At 44.1% G+C, this 22,139-nt stretch overlaps 1 protein-coding gene across 5 annotated transcripts in view; it reads left to right on the top strand.

The window, feature by feature from the left end:
• SERGEF (secretion regulating guanine nucleotide exchange factor) overlaps nucleotides 1-17,233 on the top strand; it is a 271,297-nt gene extending 254,064 nt beyond the window's left edge. For all 5 annotated transcript variants that reach the window (XM_063094497.1, XM_063094499.1, XM_063094498.1 and 2 more), the window contains one exon: nucleotides 16,927-17,233. In XM_063094497.1, coding sequence (XP_062950567.1) covers nucleotides 16,927-17,189 — 263 coding nt within the window. In that variant the 3' untranslated portion in view covers nucleotides 17,190-17,233. The remainder of the gene's footprint in view (nucleotides 1-16,926) is intronic.
• The last annotated feature ends 4,906 nt before the right edge of the window (nucleotides 17,234-22,139 follow it).

Raw genomic sequence — 22,139 nt, 5'->3', positions numbered from 1 at the left:
CAAATGTTTTCTCCCACTCTGTTGGTTGTCTTTTAACTCTGTTAATTGTTTCTTTTGCTGTGCAGAAGCTTTTTAGTTTGATAGAATCCCATTTGTTTATTTTTCCTTTGGTTGCCCATGCTTTTCGGGTCGTATTCATGAAGTCTGTGTCCAGTCCTATTTCCTGAAGTGTTTCTCCTATGTTTTCTTTAAGAAGTTTTATTGTTTCAGGGTGTATATTTAAATCCTTAATCCATTTTGAGTTGATTTTAGTATACGGTGAGAGGTATGGATCTAGTTTCATTCTCCTGCATATGGATATCCAGTTATCCCAGCACCATTTGCTGAAGAGGCAGTCCCTTCCCCAGTGAATAGGCTTGGTGCCTTTGTCAAAGATCAGATGGCAGTAAGTGTGTGGGTTGATTTCTGGATTCTCTATTCTATTCCATTGATCAGTGTGTCTGTTTTATGCCAGTACCATACTGTTTTGGTTATTATAGCTTTGTAGTATAGCTTAAAGTCAGGTAGTGTTATGCCTCCAGCTTTATTTTTTTTGCTCAGCATTGCTTTGGCTACGCGTGGTCTTTTATTATTCCATATAAATGTCTGGATAGTTCTTTCCATTTCTGAGAAAAATGTCTTTGGAATTTTGATGGGGATTGCATTGAATTTGTATATCACTTTGGGTAGTATGGACATTTTCACTATGTTGATTCTTCCAATCCAAGAGCATGGGATATCTTTCCATCTTCTTGTATCCTCTCTAATTTCTCTCAGCAGTGGTTTGTAGTTCTCATTATAGAGATTTTTCACATGCTTGGTTAACTCAATTCCTAAGTATTTTATTTTCTTGGTGGCTATTGTAAATGGGCAGGCTTTCTTGATTTCTCATTCTGCATGTTCACTATTGGAGAAAAGAAATGCTACTGATTTTTGTGTGTTGATTTTGTATCCTGCTACTGTGCTGAAATCATTTATCACCTCCAAGAGTTTTTTTGTAGAGATTTTAGGCTGTTTGATATATAGGATCATGTCATCTGCAAACAGGGACAGTTTGACTTCATCTTTTCCAATCTGGATGCCCTTTATTTCCTTCTCTTCTCTTATTTCTCTGGCTAGTACTTCCAACACTATGTTGAATAGGAGTGGTGAGAGTGGGCATCCTTGTCTAGTTCCTGTTCTTAAAGGAAAAGCTTTCAGCTTTTCCCCATTCAGGATGATATTGGCTGTGGGTTTGGTATATATGGCTTTAATTATGTTGAGATACTTTCCCTCTATACCTAACTTATAGAGGGTCTTTGTCATGAATGAGTGCTGAACTTTATCAAATGCTTTTTCAGCATCTATAGAGATGATCATATGGTCCTTGTGTTTGAGTTTATTAATATGGTGTATCACATTTATTGATTTGCGTATGTTGAACCAACCTTGCATCCCTGGAATGAATCCCACTTGATTGTGATGAATAATTTTTCGTATGTGTTGCTGTATTCTGTTTGCTAGTATTTTAGTGAGGATTTTTGCATCTATATTCATCAAGGATATCGGCCTTTAGTTTTCTTTTTTGGTCATATCTTTACCTGGTTTTGGTATCAGGATGATGTTTGCTTCATAGAATGACTTTGGGAGATTTGCGTCCGTTTCAATCTTTTGGAATAGTTTGTAAAGAATCGGTGTCAATTCAAAATTCTGCTGTGAATCCATCTGGTCCTGGGCTTTTCTTTGTTGGGAGCCTTCTGATAACAGCTTCAATCTCCTTTATTGTTATTAGTCTGTTCAAATTTTCTACGTCTTCATGGTTCAGTTTTGGGAGCTTGTGTGTGTCCAGAAATTTATCCATTTCCTCCAGATTTTCAAATTTGTTGGCATATAGTTGTTTATAGTAGTCTCGAATGATTCCTTGTATTTCAGATGAATCAGTTGTAATATCGCCTTTTTCATTTCTAATTTTTGTTATTTGAGTCATCTCTCTTCTTTTTTTAGTTAACCATGCTAATGGTTTGTCAATTTTATTTATCTTTTCAAAAAACCAACTTTTTGATTCATTGATCTTTTGAATTTTTTTTTTGTTTTCAATTTCATTCAGTTCTTCTCTATCTTAATGATTTCTTTCCGTCTGCTAAATTTAGGTTTGGATTGTTCTTGTTTTTCTAGTTCTTTAAGGTGAAGTGTTAAGTTGTTCACTTGCCATCTTTCCATTCTTCTGAGGTGAGCATTTAATGCAATAAATTTCCCCCTTAATACTGCTTTTGCAGTATCCCACAGGTTTTGGTATGATGTATCATTATTTTCATTAGTTTCAATAAATTTTTTGATTTCCTGCTTGATTTCTTCTTGGACCCATATGTCATTAAGTAGAATGCTGTTTAATTTCCATGTGTTTGTATAGTTTCCAGAGTTTCGTTTGTTATTAATTTCTAGTTTTAATCCATTGTGGTCTGAGAAAATACATGGGATAATTCCAATTTTTTTGAATTTATTGAGACTTGATTTGTGACCTAATATGTGATCTATCCTGGAGAATGATCCATGTGCTGATGAGAAGAATGACTATTCTGAGGTTGTTGAATGGAATGTTCTGTAGATATCTGTCAATTCCAATTGGTCTAGAGTGTTGTTTAGATCTTGTGTTTCTCTACTGATTCTTTGCCTAGATGATCTGTCTAATATTGACAGTGGGGTGTTCAGGTCCCCTGGTATTATGGTATTAGTGTCTATTTCCTTGTTTAGGTCTAATAGAGTTTGTTTTATAAATCTGGCTGCTCCAACATTGGGTGCGTACATATTTATGATTGTTATGTCTTCTTGATGGATCAGTCCTTTTATCATTAAGTAGTGTCCCTCATTGTCTCTTTTTATGGTTTTTAGTTTAAAGTCTATTTTATCAGATATAAGAATAGCTACTCCAGCTCGTTTTTCTTTTCTGTTTGCATGGTAAATCTTTTTCCATCCTTTCACTCTTAGTCTATGTGAATCTTTATGGGTGAGGTGGGTCTCTTGTAGGCAGCATATAGTTGGGTCCTCCTTTTTGATCCAGTCAGCCAGTCTTTGTCTTTTGATTGGGGAATTTAAGCCTTTTACTTTAAGAGTTGTTATTGAAAGGTGTTGATTTATTCCTAGCATTTTATTGGTTGTTTGGTTGTCTTAGGTGTCTTTTGTTCCTTGCTTTCTGATTTACTGTTTGGTTTCTTTGTTTGTTGGTTCCTTAGGTTGTAGATAGCGTTTTTGTTTGTTTGTTTTCTCTTCATGAATGCCATTTTTATTATACTAGTGGGTTTTGATTTTTCTTGGGTTTTTATGGCAGTGGTAGTTATTTTTCAGGAACCAAACCCAGTACTCTCTTGAGGATTTCTTGTAAGGGTGGTCGTGTGGTAGTGAACTCCCGCAGTTTTTGTTTGTCTGAGAAATATACTATTTGTCCTTCATTTCGCAAGGATAGCCTTGCAGCGTAGAGTATTCTTGGCTGGCAATCTTTGTCTTTTAGTATTTTGAATATATCATCCCATTTCTTTCCAGCTTTTAGGATTTGTGATGAAAAGTCTGATGTTAGCCTGATTGGGGCTCCCTTATAGGTGATTTGACGCTTCTCTCTTGCAGCTTTTAAGATTCTCTCTTTGTCTCTGAGTTTTGCCAATTTGAGTATGACATGTCTTGGAGAAGGCCTTTTTGGGTTGAATACATTTGGAGATCGTTGAGCTTCCTGGATCTGAAGATCTGTGATTTTTCCTATACCTGGGAAGTTTTCTGCCACTATTTTGTTGAATATGTTTTCAATGCAATCTCCGTTTTCCTCCCCTTCTGGAATACCCATGACTTGGATATTTAAGCGCTTAAGGTTGTCTGATATCTCTCTCAGATTTTCTTCAATGTCTTTGATTCTTTTTTCTTTCTTTTTGTCTGCTTGTGTTATTTCAAACAGCCCATCTTCAAGTTCAGAGGTTCTCTCTTCAACTAGCCTGCTGGTTAAACTCTCCGTTGTGTTTTTTATTTTGCTGAATAACTTCTTCAGTTCAGCAAGTTCTGCTACATTTTTTTTCAGGACATTGATTTCCTTGTACATTTCCTCTTTCAGGTCCTGTATACTTTTCCTCATTTCATCATGATGCCTAGCTGAGTTTTCTTGTATCTCATTCAGTTTCCTTAGAATTATCACTCGAAATTCCTTGTCAGTCATTTCAAGGGCTTCTTGTTCTATAAGATCTAGAGTTTGAGATTTATTAACTTTTGGTGGTGTACTTTCTTGATTTTTTGTATTTCTGGTATCTTTTTTTTGATGTTTATTCATTGTGTCAGGGGGTTTCACAGTCCACCAGTTTGAGACTATTGACTAACTAAGATGTTGCTGTGGTTGCCAATTTGGTATGGCTACCTCCGTGACTGCTCAGTTGGCCTCTACTGCCTTGTGTGTATGGTTGCCTCAGGTCTTGGGCCTCTCCGGGGAGCCACCTCTCTGGTCAGCTTGGACTCTGCTGGGCTGCTGGATCACGTACCACAGGGTGTATGATCTCTGCTGAGCTTTCACTTCCCGTGCAGGACTTCTCCCTGTTCTGTGCCCTCTGGCCCGGGCTTTTGGATCGTGCAGTGGCAACCCCACAGGGTGTGTGGTTTCTGTCGAGTCTCTGCCTCCCTGGCCGGACGTCTCCCCGCTCTGTGCACACTGGGCTGGGCTGGGACGTGTCTTCTTTGAACTTATGGAATACTGCCCACAGCTCTGCAATGTCGGTTGCAAAGGTGATATCTGTGTCAAGGACAATCACTCTCTCCAGGTTGGCAGGAAGAGTCTTGGTCAAGACGAGCTTTATCAGACCATAAATCCCAGAGTAATGTTTGTTGGGGATCCAGGAAACTTCAGAGATTCTGGGACAGCTGCATCTGGCACGGGCCTCAGGCTGCTTGATTCTGGGACAGCTGCGTCTGGCATGGGCCTCAGGCTGCTTAGATTCAGAGGCTGGGAAGTCCAAAGTCCAAGGAACACATTTGGTGAGGTTCTCCTCAGAGGTGGTTTTACAGCAATGTAGGGGTCTCACATGGCAGAAAATGGCAGAGCAGAGAGAGAGCTAATTTTCTTTTCTGTCACCTCTCCCATGGCAGCTGATAAGCCCAAAAAGCCAGCAGTTCTAGCAGAGAGCACAGAATTCAGAAAGACAGACTGTGGGGAGGATTTCAGTTGTTTATAAAACAGGCCAACACGTTTCCACCTCGTAAGTTCTAAATCCGTCATCCCTAGCTCCCTAGATCTAAGAATAGTCACCCGGTGCAGCCAACATGCCACGGCATGCTCTCTCTGCAGGTGACTAAGGAAATGTGTCCACAGCAGCCTCAGCAGCCTCCTACTCCTGGGGAGTTGGGGTGGGGAGGGCTGGCCTCCGGCTCTCCCAGCTTGTCTGTTTCTGAACCTCACCCGGACTCAGTTTTGTCTTCCATATAGTGTTGATGCAAATACCTGCCTTGCTGAGGTGCTCTGTCGGATGATGCAGAGGAGGATATTGGAGAACAGTGGGGAAGCAGGCAGGTGGGGACCTTTTGAACAGTATTGCCCCACTGTGGGCCTCAGTTTCCTCTTAGGTAAAGGGAAAGAGATTGACAAAGAGAAATGAACAACCTTTTGAGCAGTGGGGTTCTAAAAGAGGTTCTAGAGCAGTCCCCAGCCTTGTAGCCTCAAACCCATCAATTCAACACTTTTTTACTTATCACCTGGACCAAGGCCATTCCTCTGTCTGGTTTGAAGGAGCCAGCCCGAAGAGTGTGTATTCCACCACTCTGCTCTTCTGCCTCCACCTTCCTTCTCTTTCTTATACATATCCATACCCACCCACACAACACACAAGTTCTCCAGGATCAGAAGGACTTTTGATTTGTCTCATCCCAGCCTCTGCCGACCATAAGAATGCCCTCACCAGCTGGGGGCTTGGAACCTCCAGCAAGGGCTGTGTACCAGAGCAGCCTTCCAGTCATTGCAGCATTCTTCCTGATAGTGAACTGAAATCAGCCATTCCCAGGACTTCTTCTCCCCACTTCCATGGGTTCTCTTTTGGCGCTCTAAGAGAGAACAAGGCAGCTCCATTCTCTCACTAGCCATTCATTCATTTGTTCCTTCATTTCCACCATGGTATTTATTGAGCACTACTGTATGCCAAGCACTGTTTCAGGTGCTGGGATACAGCAGCAAACAAAACAGAGCCCCTGCCCTCAAAGAGCTTGTGTTTTGCTCAGGAGAAATAGATAATAAAAGAAACAGTAAAAAATATAAAGAAAAATAGAGGTGAGGAGGTGAAGATGGGAATGGGGGTAAATTGCTATTTCATATAGATTTATCAGGAAAGGCGTCTCAAATAAGGTGACATATGAGCAAATAGCTGAACAACATGAGGGAGTGAACTTGTAGATATCAGGGGCAGCAGCATTCCAGACAGCAGGAACAGCAAGTGCAAAGGTTCTGAGGCAAGTACTATTTGAAGAACAGTGAGGAAGTCAGTGTCACTATGGTGATGCCAGCAAAGTGGAACATAATAGGACATAACATCAGAGAAGGAGCCAGGGACCAGCTGTTCTGAGTAAGATGAGAGGCCATTGGAGGGTTCTGAGCAGAGCAGTGCCATGTCTAACTTAGGTCCTGATAGGATCACTCAAGCTGCTATGTGGAGAATAGACCATAGGGGGCTATAGACCACTTTAGGAAGCCCTCGCAGGAATACCAGTGAGTGGTGATTGGGCTGGAGAGAAACGGCCTGATTCTGGCTGTGTTTTGAACATTGCCTTCCTAAATCCCTCGTCCACAGGCCCTCATCTTTCTTATGTGGTGGACAGCCACAGCCTGCTCACTCCCTGTCTACTCCTCTCACCCCATTCTCAGGGCTGCCATGGATCCTGGTCTGGAGGGGACCCTAGGCCAGCCTACTCTCTTTTCTGAGGCAATTTGGGCCACAAACCCAAAACATCTCCAGAGTAATTCTTTGGGTGAATATCCACTTTCTGATTCTGGAATAGCTTCTTCCCACTGCCTCAGCTTCTACCTTGAGGACATCAGTGGCCCCGGAGAGTGATAGATGGTCTCATTATTGAAAGGGCCTGTCTTAGTCCATTTTCTGCTGCTATAACAGAATACTACAGACTGGGTAATTTATAAAGAAGACAGATTTATCTGACTTATGGTTCCAGAGGCTGGAAAGACTAAGATTAGGGGCTGCATATGGTGTGGGCCTTCTTGCTGCATCACAAAGAAGTGGAAGGGCAAAGGAGCATGCAAGACAGAGTGAGAAAGGGGCCCAAACTCCTGAGATAACTAACCCACTCCCATGATGACATTATTAATCCATTCATGAGGGCAGAGCCTTCATGACCTAATCACCTCTTAAAGGTCCCAGCTCTCAACACTGTTGCATGGGGAATTAAGTTTCCAAAACATGAATTTTGGGGGGACACATTCAAACCGTAGCAGGGCCCAGTGCTGACAGTGTCTCTTTCCTCAGTCAGGCCCAATGGGGCCAATGTCTTCACAGCCGTTCTCTGTAGGAGCTGCCACTCGTCTGGGTCAGCATGACCAAGAACAGAGACTTGCAGCTCTCTGTTCTTGAGGCCTGTGACCAGGAGGCTGGTCTGGCCACAGACCAGGGAATAGAGATAAGCAGGCAGACATAGGAGTGAGATTGATGACACTGGATCTCAGCATTACGTGTGTGTGCATGCCCTTCCCCTACTGCTCTCCAAAGCAGGGAGCTCAGAAAGACTGTGGGCAGGGGAAAGGCCCAGATATATTCACTTCCACTCAGTAACTGTATCCTAAGTGCCTGTCCCATACACCTGAAGACTGATTGATGAGCCAGCCCTGCTCCCAGCACCCCACTCCCACCCCTAGCTCACAGACTGGTAAGACAGTTACAAATAGAAATACCTCTAAAATCAGGAGGAGTGTAATGTGTATGCTTAGAGAGGTCTGGGTACCATAAGAGCTCAGAGGAAGTTAACAGCCTTCCAGCAGCCCAGCAGGACCTAGCCCTACACCCAGACACAATTCACTTCTGCAGCAAAATAAACTGTCAGGATCAATGAAGGCAGCTTAGAGTGGGCAAATTTCAATGGGTATTCTCTATGTAAGGCTGGTGACCTCTTATTAATCCTTCAAAACCCAGAATTATCCTCTGGAACTTTCAGAGACCCCCATCTTTGTCCCCAGTCGAATACATCATCCTCTCCTCTATTCTACCTCTGTCTCTTAGAGTAATTGTTTGTTTTTTCTTATCATTTCCCTGTGTTATTGCTTTATAAATTATTATAACAATGTACAACAAAGAAAATGAGGGTCACCCTTCCCCCATTTTTCCCTCTCTCCCTCAAGGACTGTTCTCAGTTTGGGATATATTCTTTAGGATCTGTACACATAAAACTGTATAGAAGCTTTACATAATTTGAATCATACTCTATTTGTTCTGAAACCTATTTTCTCTTAAAAATGTCTTAGATACCTTCCCATGTCAGACCATAGAGCTCTATAATAGCTGCATATTATTCAATAGTAAGGTCAAACCCTAGTTTCTTGAAATACCCCCCCCACTGGTATATATTTTGGGGTTCCCCCAATCTTTTGTGATTACAAATAGTGCTACAGTAAACATCGCTGCCTCCCTGTGTGCACATGCCATCATTCCCATAATCATCTTTTCCTGTGGACTGACTTCCCCAGTGGACTGGGGACCCTGAAGACACAAACGGAATTTTTCTCTGCTCTGGGTCTTGTGTCCAGCACAGGGCCTAAGCCATAAAAGGCACCCACATGATGAAATAAACAAACTCAGTCTGGGCAAGAGCATGACATTGTGAACAAGCCTGTGGGGCTGGAACAGTGAGTTGGGAGAAAGGGGAGACCAAGGCCCAAAGGGACGGCCCACAGAGGGCCTTCGAGAGCTAGCTAAGGGGCCTAGACTTAGTCTCATAGGTGGTGGGGAGACAGGAACTGTTCTATGGGAGGGCCAAGTCTGAGCTGTGTTTTTGCCTGATTTACCCCACCCAGGCCAGCAGGCCGAGCATGAAGAATAGAGCAGCTGTTGCAGTTGTCCAGGCAGGAGAGGTGAGGACCTGTACTCCTTCTTTCTATTCTGAAGTTACCACGTAGACCCAAAGCACTTCAAGAGGCCTGAACTCTGTGTTCCTCACTCATTGTTCCTTGCTCACAGCACGACCCTAAGGACCATCCCACTGATTGCTGCCAGAAGGGTGGGATCCCTGTGAGCTTGGGTGGCTGGACACTCAAAAGTGTTTCCCAGATTTGCCCTGCTCTGAGGCCTGCTCCATCCACACTGACATGTACCAGCTTCTGAATCCAGAGCCTTCCTCTCTGTGAGGATGCTCAAACCTCCCCGCTCCGGTCAGCGCAGTATTACAGAACAGCCCTGGCGGATGGTCCAGGTCTGTGTGAGCACTTGAACAGCCAGGAGACAACATGAACCATGAGCTGCCTGACTTGCGGCGCCCATGCCTCCCACCTCTTCCACCGTCCACCAGACTGGGGAGGAGGGCGGGGCAGGGCCTTCTGTGTCGGCTTCCTCGGGCCTCAGCCCCAGTGCTCACAAGGGCCTGCTGAGCTTTCAGCTCCTCTGAAGAATGCTTTCTCTCACCACCTGCAGCTCTTGCTTCCCATCACTGATCTTGTCCCCACACAGGTGGGCTGTGTGTTGTACCTTTTCTTAACTACCTGGCAAACAGTGTTTTTGCTGGAGAGGACAGTATAACAACAGAAGATGTCCTGGAGTCAGACTGCCTGGGTTTGAATCAACTCCGCCTCTCACCGGTTATGTCACCCTGCACAGTTCACATCACCTCTCTGGAAAATGGAGATACTTATTACACTGTACCTCACAGACTTATTGCAAGGATCCAGTGAATTAATACTTACAAAGTACTTACCATAGGGCCTGGCAGACACCAAGTATTCAGCGACTCTGTTACCATTTTTCACATGGTTTGAAACTAGTAAAGGAGCCTGAGATTTGGGAGTCCTGGATTCTAGTCCTGACTAGATTGGCTGTGTGACCATAGACAAGTTATTTTACCTCTCTGAGCCTAGTTACCTCATCTGTAAAAGGGAGGTAACAATGCCTCAGAGGGGTGATATGGGAATTAGGATGATGTTCATATGAAACCGAGAAGCACCATCGCTAGGTTGCTCATCCTCGTGGTCAGAGATGGCAACTAGAACTCTAGCTATCACATCCACATTCCCAGTGATGGGATAGAAAGGGACAAAGAAGGGGCAAAGGGTCCCAGAAGCTATTACAGAGCATTTCAGCTTGAACCTCATCAGTCACACCCAGCTGCAGGAGAAGTTGGGAAATGTAGTCTTTATTCATTGTTCAGAGGATAACCAGGAGGCTCTGCCACACATGCTCAGGTGTTTGCCCCTCCCTGGCAAAGCCCTCCAGCAGAAATGCTGCCCCCTCCCTCACACTGGGCTGTAGTCCCAGCACCATAAGGTCCTGTGAGGACCCAGGCTGCCAAGAATCTCAGGCAGGTGCCACGAGGCCTGAACAGATTTGGGTATTGTGTTCAGCGTGTGCCAGGGACCCTGGCAGTCCTGAGGATCCACTGCCTACAGGACTGTTAGGCTGATGCAAGTGTGGTGGGCAATGAGCTCCATCACTTGTCACAGCCTTAATTGAATGCCATGAGCAGGGACCTGAACTCCAAGGGGCAAGGGATCTTGGTAACTACAGGGCTCTCCACCCAAGGCTCGGTCACCTGCCTCTGGGCAAGCAAAGCAGATTGCCATAAACCAGGTGGGATTTCATTGTCCTCAAGGACCTGGTGAGTGCCAGGTACACTGCAGAGAACCCTGTGTAGAGCCAGGAATCATGCTCTAACTTACTTGTTTCAAAAACTGGAGATTCCATATTCCAGTTAGCTTAGGGAGAGGCTTATCACAGGCCACTCTCCTTCCTCTCACCTCTACATGAGAGCAGCCCACCTCATAGCATCTTGCTGAGTCCAGAGGGCCTTTCCATCTTTACTGTGTCCCTGAAAAGGTGGCCCTAAGTGAGGTGTGTCAGGGGAGGGAGGTGAAATCTATTGTAAAATGCTGGAGGATCTTGTTACTTAAAGATGTCCTGCTGCAAGTACTTCTGTTAATGGGATTACCAGTCCAGTTCTTTCTGAGTTCAACAGCCTGGTTTTTTTCTATAAGAGGTTTGTTTAAAGTATTTGGAAACCTCAAACTTCTTGTCATCATCCTAGGCCTTCCCATCTGCTACTGCCCCTTTCTCTCCTCTGTGCCTTTGGCCCCTGCTGTGGCCCTCCTTGCCTTTTCCTCCCCTCCTCGTGGTCTGCTTCACCAGATTTGAGCTGTCACTATGTGCCAGGCACTGTGCTAGAGCATTAATCCTCCTCCTGATAACTCTGTGAGGTCGGTGGGGACCTAAGTGCCGTTATCACACAGCTGTGTGGTAATGTGGGACCCAGGACAACATAGCGTAGTTCACAGTAAGTACTATATATTAGGCACGTACCAGGGGCTGGCAGACTATCACCAAATCTGATTTGTGGCCTGTTTTTGTATGATGCTGCAAGCTAAGAATGGTGTTTAAAGGGTTGTAAAAAGGAATATGTGACAGAAACCCAATGTGGCCCTCAAACCTAAAATATGTCATACCTGCCCTTTATAGAATAAGTCTGGCAAGGCTTAGTATATAAGATGCAGAGCATAGCACAGATTTTAGAGCCACACTGCCTGGGTCCTGGAGCCTCAGTTTTATAATTTATAGAATGAGAATAATCTATAAAGTGTGGATAGGGTTGTTAGAATTAAATGAGATAAAGCATATAAAGCACCTATCCCCAAGTACTTTCTTTGGAAGTATTGGGTAAGATATTTCAGGGCCTTTGCCAGGCTTCTCTACCCAGTGGGCATGAAAGTCTTGGCTGCAGGTCTTCGGCAACTCCCTCCCCAAGTGTGGCTTCCTCAGAGCGTGTTCCCTTTGGCAGGTGGAAAGGGACCTGGCAGGTGGAGAGGGACCTGCCAGCTGCTCGTTGTGTCGTGTCCTGCTGGTAGGTCAGCTCTGCCTTCCTTCCACCCCCCATCCCTGCTGATGGTCAGCTGGTGCCACTCCCAGGGCCGGGCACAAAGCCCACGCCAGGTGCTAAACTGGGCCTGAAAGTACCAAGCCTCTTCCATTCTCCCCTCCCATGCCTCAGATCAACCTGGCTGAACCTCCTGCTTCACAGTAGGAGATGCAGCCTAGGGTTCATCCTCTCTGCATGTGTTTCCTCATTCATGGGCCAACCAAGCAAATATCTGTGTTAACCCAAACCCAAGCTTTTAGCCAGTGATTACCTTCCTACAAGAGAAAAAGAAAAGGAAGGGTAATCCCAGGGCCCAGCCAGCCTCCTCTGTTGAAAGTGGTATGCAAAACAAATTTTCAGTGGATATTGAGTTAAATGTAAAGATTTAAAACTTTTTTTTTTTTTTAAAGATCACTGGTAAGGGGATCTTAACCCTTGACTTGGTGTTGTCAGCACCACACTCTCCCAAGTGAGCTAACCGGCCATCCCTATATAGGGATCTGAACCCGTGGCCTTGGTATTATCAGCACCACACTCTCCCAGTGAGCCACAGGCCGGCCCTAAAGATTTAAAACTTTAAATCAATGAAAAATCAAAAACAAAATTTTTTCTTTCAATTCTTACAAGCAATGGGAAAAATTGTAACATAAAAGATATAAATTTTACTACATAGAACCATAAATTTATGTATATCAAAAGATCTAAAACAAAAATTTAAGTCTAACTGAAAAATATTAATGCTAAAATGTCAGAGAAAGAATTAATATGCTTAAAATAAAAATCTTTAAAACAACAAAGCTTAAAAGGTAACAATAACAATAGCAATATTTATATAATACTATGTGCCAGACACCATTCTAAGTATTTAACACATACTTACTCATTCAATCCTTTTAAACAAGTCTATGAGAAAGGTTCTATTATTATTCCCATTTACCATATGAGGGAACTGAGGTTCAGAGAGGCTGAGTGACTCGTCCAGAATGACACAGCTAATATATCGTGAAGCCAGGATTTAAACCCAGGCCATCTGGCTCTTGGCTCTGAACACTTAAACTCTTCTATACTAACCAGGAAAAAGATATGAAGCAGACAGTACACAAATGAGGGAATACAATTATCTGAGAAACATAAGAATTATTTCTCAAATTCAATGGTAATCAAAAAAGCACAAATTAAAACATTGTGATACCATTTTTTGTCTTCAAATTAGGAAAATGTTTAAACATTATAATATTAGTAAATGCTGACAATGCTGGAGTAAGACAGAGACTCCCACACATTGCTGAAGTTATATTCAAGCGGCCTTTCTGAAAATAATTCTGGCAGTACTCAAAACGTACTCAGGAGTCCCAAAAATGTCTATACCCTTTGACCAGGAATTCCCATTCTAAGAATCTTATTTGAGAAAATAATTAGAGAGGTAGACAAACACTCGTGTGTAAAAGATGTTCATAGGAATGCTATATAAAAATGAAAATTAGAAACAACCTATGTATTAATAATAGGATACAAGTTAAGTAAATGGTTTAATCTCCATAATGGGCAATTAGGCAGTCATTATAAATAAATTTTTATAAAAAAAGACAAACCAAGTGAAGAGACACCACAGACTTCTGAGAGAAGACACTTACAATGCACATAACAGCAAAGAAATATATTAAAAAAGAATACGCAAAGAAAACTTCCAAATCAGCAAAGAAAAGACAAACAACCAAGGAACAAAATAGGCAAAGGATATAAATTGGCAATTCATAGAAGAGGCAACTAAATGGCTAATAAACGTAAAGCATGCTCCATCTCACTAGTAGTCAAGGAAATGCAAACTAATTAAGTATATTTATCAGAATAGCAGGAGTCTAAAAGCAAAGATATAGGGAAGCAAATCCATATCCACTGCTGATGGGAATATAAATGACTACAGCCATTATGGAGAGCTATTTGGCCATACCTAGTAAAATTAAACATGTGATTGATTCCCACATAACTCACATGCCCTTCTGTGGATCACCCTGCACAAACACCAGTTTATACAAGGAGACATGTTCAGAGATGTTCATTCCAGTACTGTCTATAGTAGCAATCACATTAGTGCAGACGATCCCCAACTTACAATGGTTTGTCTTAATGATTTTTCAACTTTGCTATGGTGTGACAGCAATATGCATTCAGCAGAAACCATACTTCAAGTACCTATACAATTATTCTGTCTCTCATTTTCAGTACAATATTCAATAAATTATATGAGCTATTCAACACTTTGTTATAAAATAAGTTTTGTGTTTGTATTAGTTCATTTTCAGTTGCTTGTAGAATACCTGAAACTGGGTAATTTATAAAGGAATGGAATTTATTTCTTACAGTTTTGGAGGCTAGGAAATTCCAGATTGAGGGGGTACATCTGATGAGGGTCTTCTTCCTGATGGGAACTCTCTGCTGAGTCCTGAGGTGGCATAGGGCATCACATAGCGAGAAGGCAAGAATGTGCTAATGTGCTCTCTTCTCCTTATAAAGCCACCAGTCTGCTCCTATGATAACCCATTGATCCATTAACCCATTAATCCATAAATGGATAGTACATTCATGAAGGCATAACCCTCAAGGTCCAATCACCTCTTAGAGGCCCCATCTTTCAGATACCATGTTGGGGATTAAGCTTCAACATGAGTTTTGGAAGGGACAAACATTTAAACCGTATCAGTGTTAGGTCATATTGACCACCCATAAGCTAATGTAAGTATTCTGAGCATGTTGAAGGCAGGCTAGACTAAGCTATGATGTTTGGTATGTTAGGTGTATTAAATGCATTTTCCACTTAAAATATTTTCAACTTTTGATGGGTTTATGGGGACATAACCCCATTGTAAGTCAAGGAGTATCTATATTATTGTTGCATAATATTATTATATATTATATATTAAATAGTTATAAAATAAAGCAGCACAGTGATTATTATTAAAGAACCGTCCATCAGAAGGGACATGCATAAGTGAAATGTGATTAAATATAATGGGATACTATGCACAATTGAAATTAAAATAATTGAACTAGATCTATAGCTATCAGCTTAGACAAATTTCAAAAAACAATGCTGAGTATGAAAAGCAAGTAAACAAAAAAAATACGTATTTGAATGATACTATTTATGTAAATCTTTAAAACAAACTAAAAATATTACGTAGTATTTAAGGACACATATGTACAGGAAAATATGCAACAAACATGGAAATAACATATACCAACTTGAAAATAGTGGTTACTTCTGAGAGGAGGGTTGAGTGGAGGGGCAAGGATAGGAGATGGGGCTTAATCTGTATATTTATGATTTTTTTTTTTTAAGGAAAGGATTGAAGAAAATATGGCAAAATGTTAACTAATGTTCTAAATCCAGGTGGGGATATGTATCTTTCTGTTAAATTACTTTCTGTACTTTTCTGCATATTGAGCTATTTCAGAATTTTAAGGAAATTATTTTAATTTATTTTTTGAATATTTGCAATTCCATGGAGAAATGTTTGTGTTTAATGTTAAGGGATAAAAACAGGACAAAAATATACACAAATATTTACAAATTTCACAAAGGTTTGAAAGAGATATCCAAAATATTCATAATAGTGGGAAACATTCTGAAAGTTGGCTTTTCTTCACACACATACATATTTTCTATTTTTTCTTTTTCTTTTTAATTCTTTTTTCCCATGAAGATGTAATACTTTGATATCCAGGAAAAATAATGAAAACAGCCACAGAAATATGTGAGTTGAGGCCCTAGGAGAGGGTCTGACACCTAGGAAGAGGTGACGTGATGGGTGGAAACACCATGGGTTGTCAGAGTGACCTGGGCCTAAATGCTGGCATGGCCACTTTCTGGCTGTGTAACTCTGAGTTTGTCCATTCTTTTATCTATTTATTCAACAAACACATATTGAGCACCAACTGTGTGCCAGGCACTGTGCCAGAGATAAAGCAGTGAACAAAACACACACACTTCCCCTCACCATAGTGTACAGTCTAGTGAGGGGGGTGACCGTAAACACATCACTACAAAGTGCAAGGTCCTCATGAGGGAAGAGTACAGGGCAACAGCAAGAAGCTGATTTGGATTGGGTGGCCAGTGAATCTTGCCTCTGAGGAACATTTCAACTGGAATTAAAAGGATGACAAGGTCTGGAACCCCAGAAAAGTGAGGACTTTGAGAGAAAGGAAGGCCCTACATGGCATATTTAAGGAACTGAAAGAAAGCCAGAGTTCTGGATGGAATGAGGGAGGGGGAGAGTTGTGCACGGTGAGATCAACCAGGTAGTGAGGAGCCAGATCACTCAGGGCCTCATAGGCCAAGAGAATGCCTCCTTAAGGACAGTGGGAAGTCATTAAGGGCTTTTAAGCCGTGGAGGAACACATGGATGGATTTGTAATTGTCAAATTGATGCTCTCTGAAGATCAGAGTGGACGGTGAGCAGCCCAGTTAGTTGGCTATTGGCATGGCCCAGATAAGAGAACATGGCAGTCTAGATCAGGGTGGTGGCAGCGGAGTTAGAGAGATGTGGAGAAAGATTGGAGATATATTTGGAGGCAGAGTCAGCAGGTGTTGATGATGAATTGCCTGGGCGGGGGGGGGGGTGCGGTGAGAGTAGGGAAGGGCTGAGAAGGAAGGCTGAGGGTGGGGCAGGAACAGTTGTGGGTTGGTGGGAATGGGAAACACTGGACCAAGAGCAGACTTGGGTGTGGGAGGAAAGCAGGGGAGTGGGCAGGGACAGTGAGCATGCCACCAAGTGTCACTGAGCTTTGATTTCTTCATATGTGAACTGAGGTATACGGTGGTACCTTCAGCCTCAGGGTGAGCATTTCAGCCCTGTTGTCCAAGACCATTTCTACAGCAGTCTTCCCTGTCCTTCACAGGTGGGGCATGTTACTCTTGGGGCTGGAACGAGCATGGCATGTGCGGAGATGGCACCGAAGCCAATGTCTGGACCCCGAAGCCCGTGCAGGTTCTGCAGTTGTCATCAGGGCTCCTCGTGGGCTGTGGAGCTGGCCACTCCCTGGCCCTCTGCCAGCTGCCAGCACATCCTGTCCTGATCCAGGATCCCAAGGCTACCTACCCTTCCCCAGATGCTGCCGAGGACCCCGAATCTCAGGAAGCCATGGACAAAGAGAGAAACTGAAAGAAAAGACAATCTTACAGCTCTAGAAATGGGGAACTGTGATAGAGAACTTTTAATAAAGTGGTTTTTCTCACCAAAAGTTTTCCCAGAGAATCACTTTGTTGGGTTGTAGGGTTGGCTTGAGAAGGACTCAGGAGGTGCCAATGGTTGCGCTGACCACAAAGCAGAACGATGGGAGGCTGTTTGCCCAGTGTCTGGGGTTCAAGGAGACAGACATCCTTTCTACTCAGCAGATGAGAATGAGGGGTTAGGTCCTCACCAGTAGACATGGGAAGCTAAAACACCAGCAGGAAGGATCCAGCCCGTTCCAGCCTGGTGGAGACAAAAAACCCAGCCCTATCCCCATGGTGGTTTTGGTTCATCAGCCTTTGATTCAGCAAGACAGAGTGTCCCTAGGCCACGCTCAAAGCAGCCACAAGCCTCTCCTGGGGTTTTCTTCTCAGGGCCTAGAGCTCACAGTTTTCTGGTTTAAGGATATCGAGGTACCCTGCCTGGATACTTGGACAGGAAGGAGCTCTTGTCTTGGTGACTAGGGCCAAGGGAGAAGACTCTCGGGAGGGGATGAGTGGAAAGGAATAAGTGGAGAAAAAGACAAGACTTCTGGAAAGACCCAGCAGAGGAAACCCCTGAGACAGACAAAGGATCTAGAACCAGTGAGACTCTCAGAAGATTTATGTCTTCATCCAAGTCAGGCAGGACTTTGGCCAGGCTAGTCTGTATGCCTGTAATTGCCAAGTTATGTAGTTTCAGATGAGGGACAGGCCATAGCATGGGAAGGGAAGTCTGCAGGGATAGTAGTGTCACAGACCCTAACCCCTGACATCTGCCTCTCAGGCCCTAGCCTCTGCAAGAGGATGACCCTCAGGTGAGATGGGAACCAAGCCAGATCTTCAGCCTCTGGATTCCCCAGGTGGCAGCTGTGGCTCTGAGGGACATAGCACCTTTCTGTTGTCACTGGCAACAGGTCCTTGGCCAGAGGAGAAGCAGACTGTCTCTGTAGTACTATATGGCAGTGTCACCATCCAGGCAGCCCAGGTTTTTGGCCCGTCCACACTGCCTTCCCTTTGCGACTCAGGAGAGAGTTTGAGTCTATGATGGCTAGGTTCCAGTGGCTTTGAGAAGTTAAAAATCCCAGGGCGTCAAAGCTGGAAGACATTTAATGACCATCTAGCCTAGTGGCCTTCAAACTACATTCTTTAGAGCCCTAGGAGCCTTCTGAGAACTCAGTGGCCATCTTGAGGGCTGTGGGTAAGGAGGCCAAGTAGGCCTCCCACCTCCACCTAATTCAAAGCAGCTTTAGTTTTATCTACGTATTATATATTGGGCTTCACATAAGATTTCATTTGACAAGGGAGTCCTTGAGGAGGCTTAAAAAACACTGATCTTATGCAACAGTTCCATTGTTCACATGGGGAAATAGAGGTGTAAAGAGGGGATGGGACCATCTCAGGGCCATACACCCCATTCCTAGTCCAGGGTCCTGATTGAGAAGTAACCCTGCCAAGGGCCCTGAGCCAGGCAAGGGTGGGATAGAGAGTAGCCCTGGGACCAGAAGTGGGTTAGCTCAGTAGCATGGGAATGAGAACAATCCTGAGCTCCCCAGGCCTGACCGTAGCAACCACCCATAGCCATAGGCTGACCTTGAACGCCAGTGTATGGAGTCCTGCGCCCAATATTGCACCCAGAAACCTGGCTGCCATGGCCCTCAAAGCCCTTGATCCCCCTTCCCAGAAACAATAGGGGCCAGTGCACCCTCCAAGCACTTTTTGAAATGGGAGGAAAGACATCTCCATGCACTCCGAGGTGGTCTTGCCAAGGTGGTCTTGCCAAGGTGACCAAGCCCACAGAGATGAAGCAATCAGATGACCCATACTGGAGCAAGTCTGAGGTTAATGGCCACCACACACTGTCCTACAGGCTGGGTGGTCTGCATCAGACACACATGTCAGAAAGCAATCCCACATGGGTAGTACTCAGGCCCATACTGCCGAGACAGCTTCCACTCACAAAGAACCAACTCTCTTCTCTCACAATGTTGCAATGCAAAGCTCCCTCCAGCCTCTTTCAGTACCTGCTGGAAGAACCCAAAATCCCAAGTCCTCTGCTGCTGAGTCCTAATGCTTCTCCCAAGGCATCCTGTGGCACCAGAAAGAAGTGTCTCAGGGCTCCTTCTCAGCCTGAAACAGGATGAGGTGGTGCATCAGTCCTAAGCCCTCTAGAGCCTCAGATTTTCAGAACTGAATCAGACCCTTCCTGGAAGCAGGCAGGGCATAGGTAATCCACACATGGAAGAATGAATGGCTCTTGGCACTAGAAGATACCACAAGCCATCCCATCACCTTCAGTTCCTCCATTTCACCCTTCCTGATAGCAACATCAAGTCTTCTTCAAGTCACTTCACTGTCTGGATCTGATGAGTGAAAGCACTTATCAGATGACAGTGAAAAGGTGTTGACAGTGTCTCCCAGATTTTTTTCTAGACCTTTTGATTGCTATTAGTCATTCTCAGACTTTGAAAATGTCCAAGCTCCTCATCTGCAATAGACCATGAGCTCTTTGAGAGCAAGGGACTGTGTCTTGGTCAATTCTAGAACCCCTTCACCAAGGATGGGTCCTGGTAGCAGAGGAAGTGCCCAATGAATGTAAATGAATGAACTCATCAGTATACCCTCGGGGTCACCATGGGGTGGGGAGATTCAATGAGTGGACTCTATGATCCCCTCATCCCTACCCATCCTCTGCTTTTATCCCTTTCACAAATGTTTGAGAACTATGCTGTAGATTATCATAACCATTCTACAGTCAGTTAATGTCAATATCATCCGCCTGGTTAGCTAATGAGCTGTAGGAGCTAACTTGAGAAAATATCCACTCATTTTTAAAAGTGATTTTTTCTCTGATCAGAAAAGAAGTAAGTCAGCTTTCTTATTCCTCCTGTGGGAGGAGGAAAGGAAAGGGAAGAGGTGAGTGGGCCCCTGTTGTGTGCTCACAGGTCTTTGGCTTGGTCCCTGGAGTGATTGTTGAAGGTCGAGCACGTACTGGATGTTGGTGGGATGTTTCCATCCCTACCTTCCAGATTCACTCTCCCCTGCTGATCACAAGCACCCCATCTTCCCTTGACATCCCCACCACCCCACCTGGGGGTTCTGAGGGCCATCAGAGCAACCTGAGATGAGATTGTGCTTAGGGATGGTGAATCCAGGCCTAGGGCTCAGAATAAAGCCCTCCCATCTTGCCCCAGGTATCCACCACTTCAGGGGTGAAGAGTCTTAGTAATGAACGGCAGTTGGGAGTTAGCAAGTTAGTCTGGAAATGGTGGGGTGTTAGAGGAAAGGCATTCCAGGTCCTCAGTCACATATGTGTTAACTGCTACAAGTTCAGAATTTCAGAGTGAATGGAGCACAGAGGGAAGTGGGTGCAGGGAGAGGAGAAGCTAGAGAGGCTGGTGGGCCTTGTAAGTCAACTTAAAGAGCTTACACTTCATTTTAGGGTAACAGGGTGTTTGAATGGGGGATTGAGGTTGGCCAGCTGTGTGTGTGGGAGGCTTGGAGCAGGATGTGAAGTAGCCCCTTCTGTCATATTCATGTGCTTCATGACAGAGTGCAGGAGGCCAGGTCCTGAGGGCCTCATTTCCTTATCTGTAAAATGCCATGACCTTTAGGGACTCTTCCCAATGAACATTCCTGGAGTCTCTGATAAAAAGAGAATTGGAACCCTGATCCTCCATGCCTCCCCTGCACCAAAATCAAGTGAACAACCAAAGCAATTCAAGCTCCCTAGGAGAGTGCTCTACCCCTTCCAAGATGCCTCCAGGCTGAGAGAAGGGTTATTCAATGAGGAGGTCCTCCAGACTGAGCCCAGCAAGAGGACAGCTAGGTAGGGCATCCAGACCTTACAGTCAGACCCCTGCCTCTGGCTCCATCAGATTAAGGAACAGCCCTAAGAGGGAGGTGGCCATGTTCTGAATAGGGGGCTGGGAGCTCCAACATGGCCAGATTCAACTGTTCATCAACATGGCATGATTCACAAGGAATATCAGGTGAACCCTTTAGAGGATGTGCTGGTCTTAGGTCAAGTCCTCGAATGCCCTGTGCCTTCTGAGAGATGCCTCCCTCCCCCAACCCAACAGTATCTGCAGCCCATAGGGCCACCCTACCCAACCAACCTGCAGAGAGCAACTTCTTCCTTAGGGCCTGGCTTTCCTCCAGAGAGAAAACAGCAAGTGCCTTAAGGTGGACCCTTGAGACCAGAGTAGCCAGGGCCCAGGTTTACCTACCCAGCCACAGCAGACCAGAGGCCCAGAGCAGAATCGCGACACTGCCTGAAGGCAATAAAAACCCAAATCCGTGCTTTGTCTCAAAAGTCAGCTTTTTATTATTGGGGCCAGGGCCCAGGGAGGGGGAGGGTGTTGAGCTATCATTGCTCTTTCCAGGAAATGTTGTGAGCTGCAGTGAAAGCTCGAGATGTTGCATTTTTTTTTTCAACTCAAGCATGTGTTTTTCAAAAATATCATCCTTTTCTCCCCCCCCCACCCCCCACCCCCACTAATTTTAGAATCAGACCAAAGCCAAGCTACTGTCCTCTGTTTCTGTTGGGAAAATACTATATTTATTCGAGATGCAGAAGTGTGTCTCTGCAAACCTCCGATTGCTTCAGGAAAACAAATCTGCTTTAGACTATACAGAAACCATGATACAAAATTTATTTCATGCTAGAGTCGCTTTGCATAACATTGGGCATGCAGTTTTTTACTCTGAAGTACTAAATTGCATACAATGCCAGGTTGTGCCTTAATAAAGGTGGAGGAGTTGCTCCTCCCATGGTCCTGATCTTTTGGTGCTCTACATCCTGGTTTTAAAGTAACACTTGGAAAATCCGTATGGTGTTGATTATTTATTATGAACAATTTGTTATGAAAGTTGGTCACACTGGATCTACACATTGATAAGA

The sequence above is a fragment of the Cynocephalus volans genome, chromosome 4 (assembly GCF_027409185.1).
Source record: "Cynocephalus volans isolate mCynVol1 chromosome 4, mCynVol1.pri, whole genome shotgun sequence".
Lineage (NCBI taxonomy): Eukaryota > Metazoa > Chordata > Mammalia > Dermoptera > Cynocephalidae > Cynocephalus > Cynocephalus volans.
This window is presented reverse-complemented; position numbering and strand designations above follow the sequence as displayed.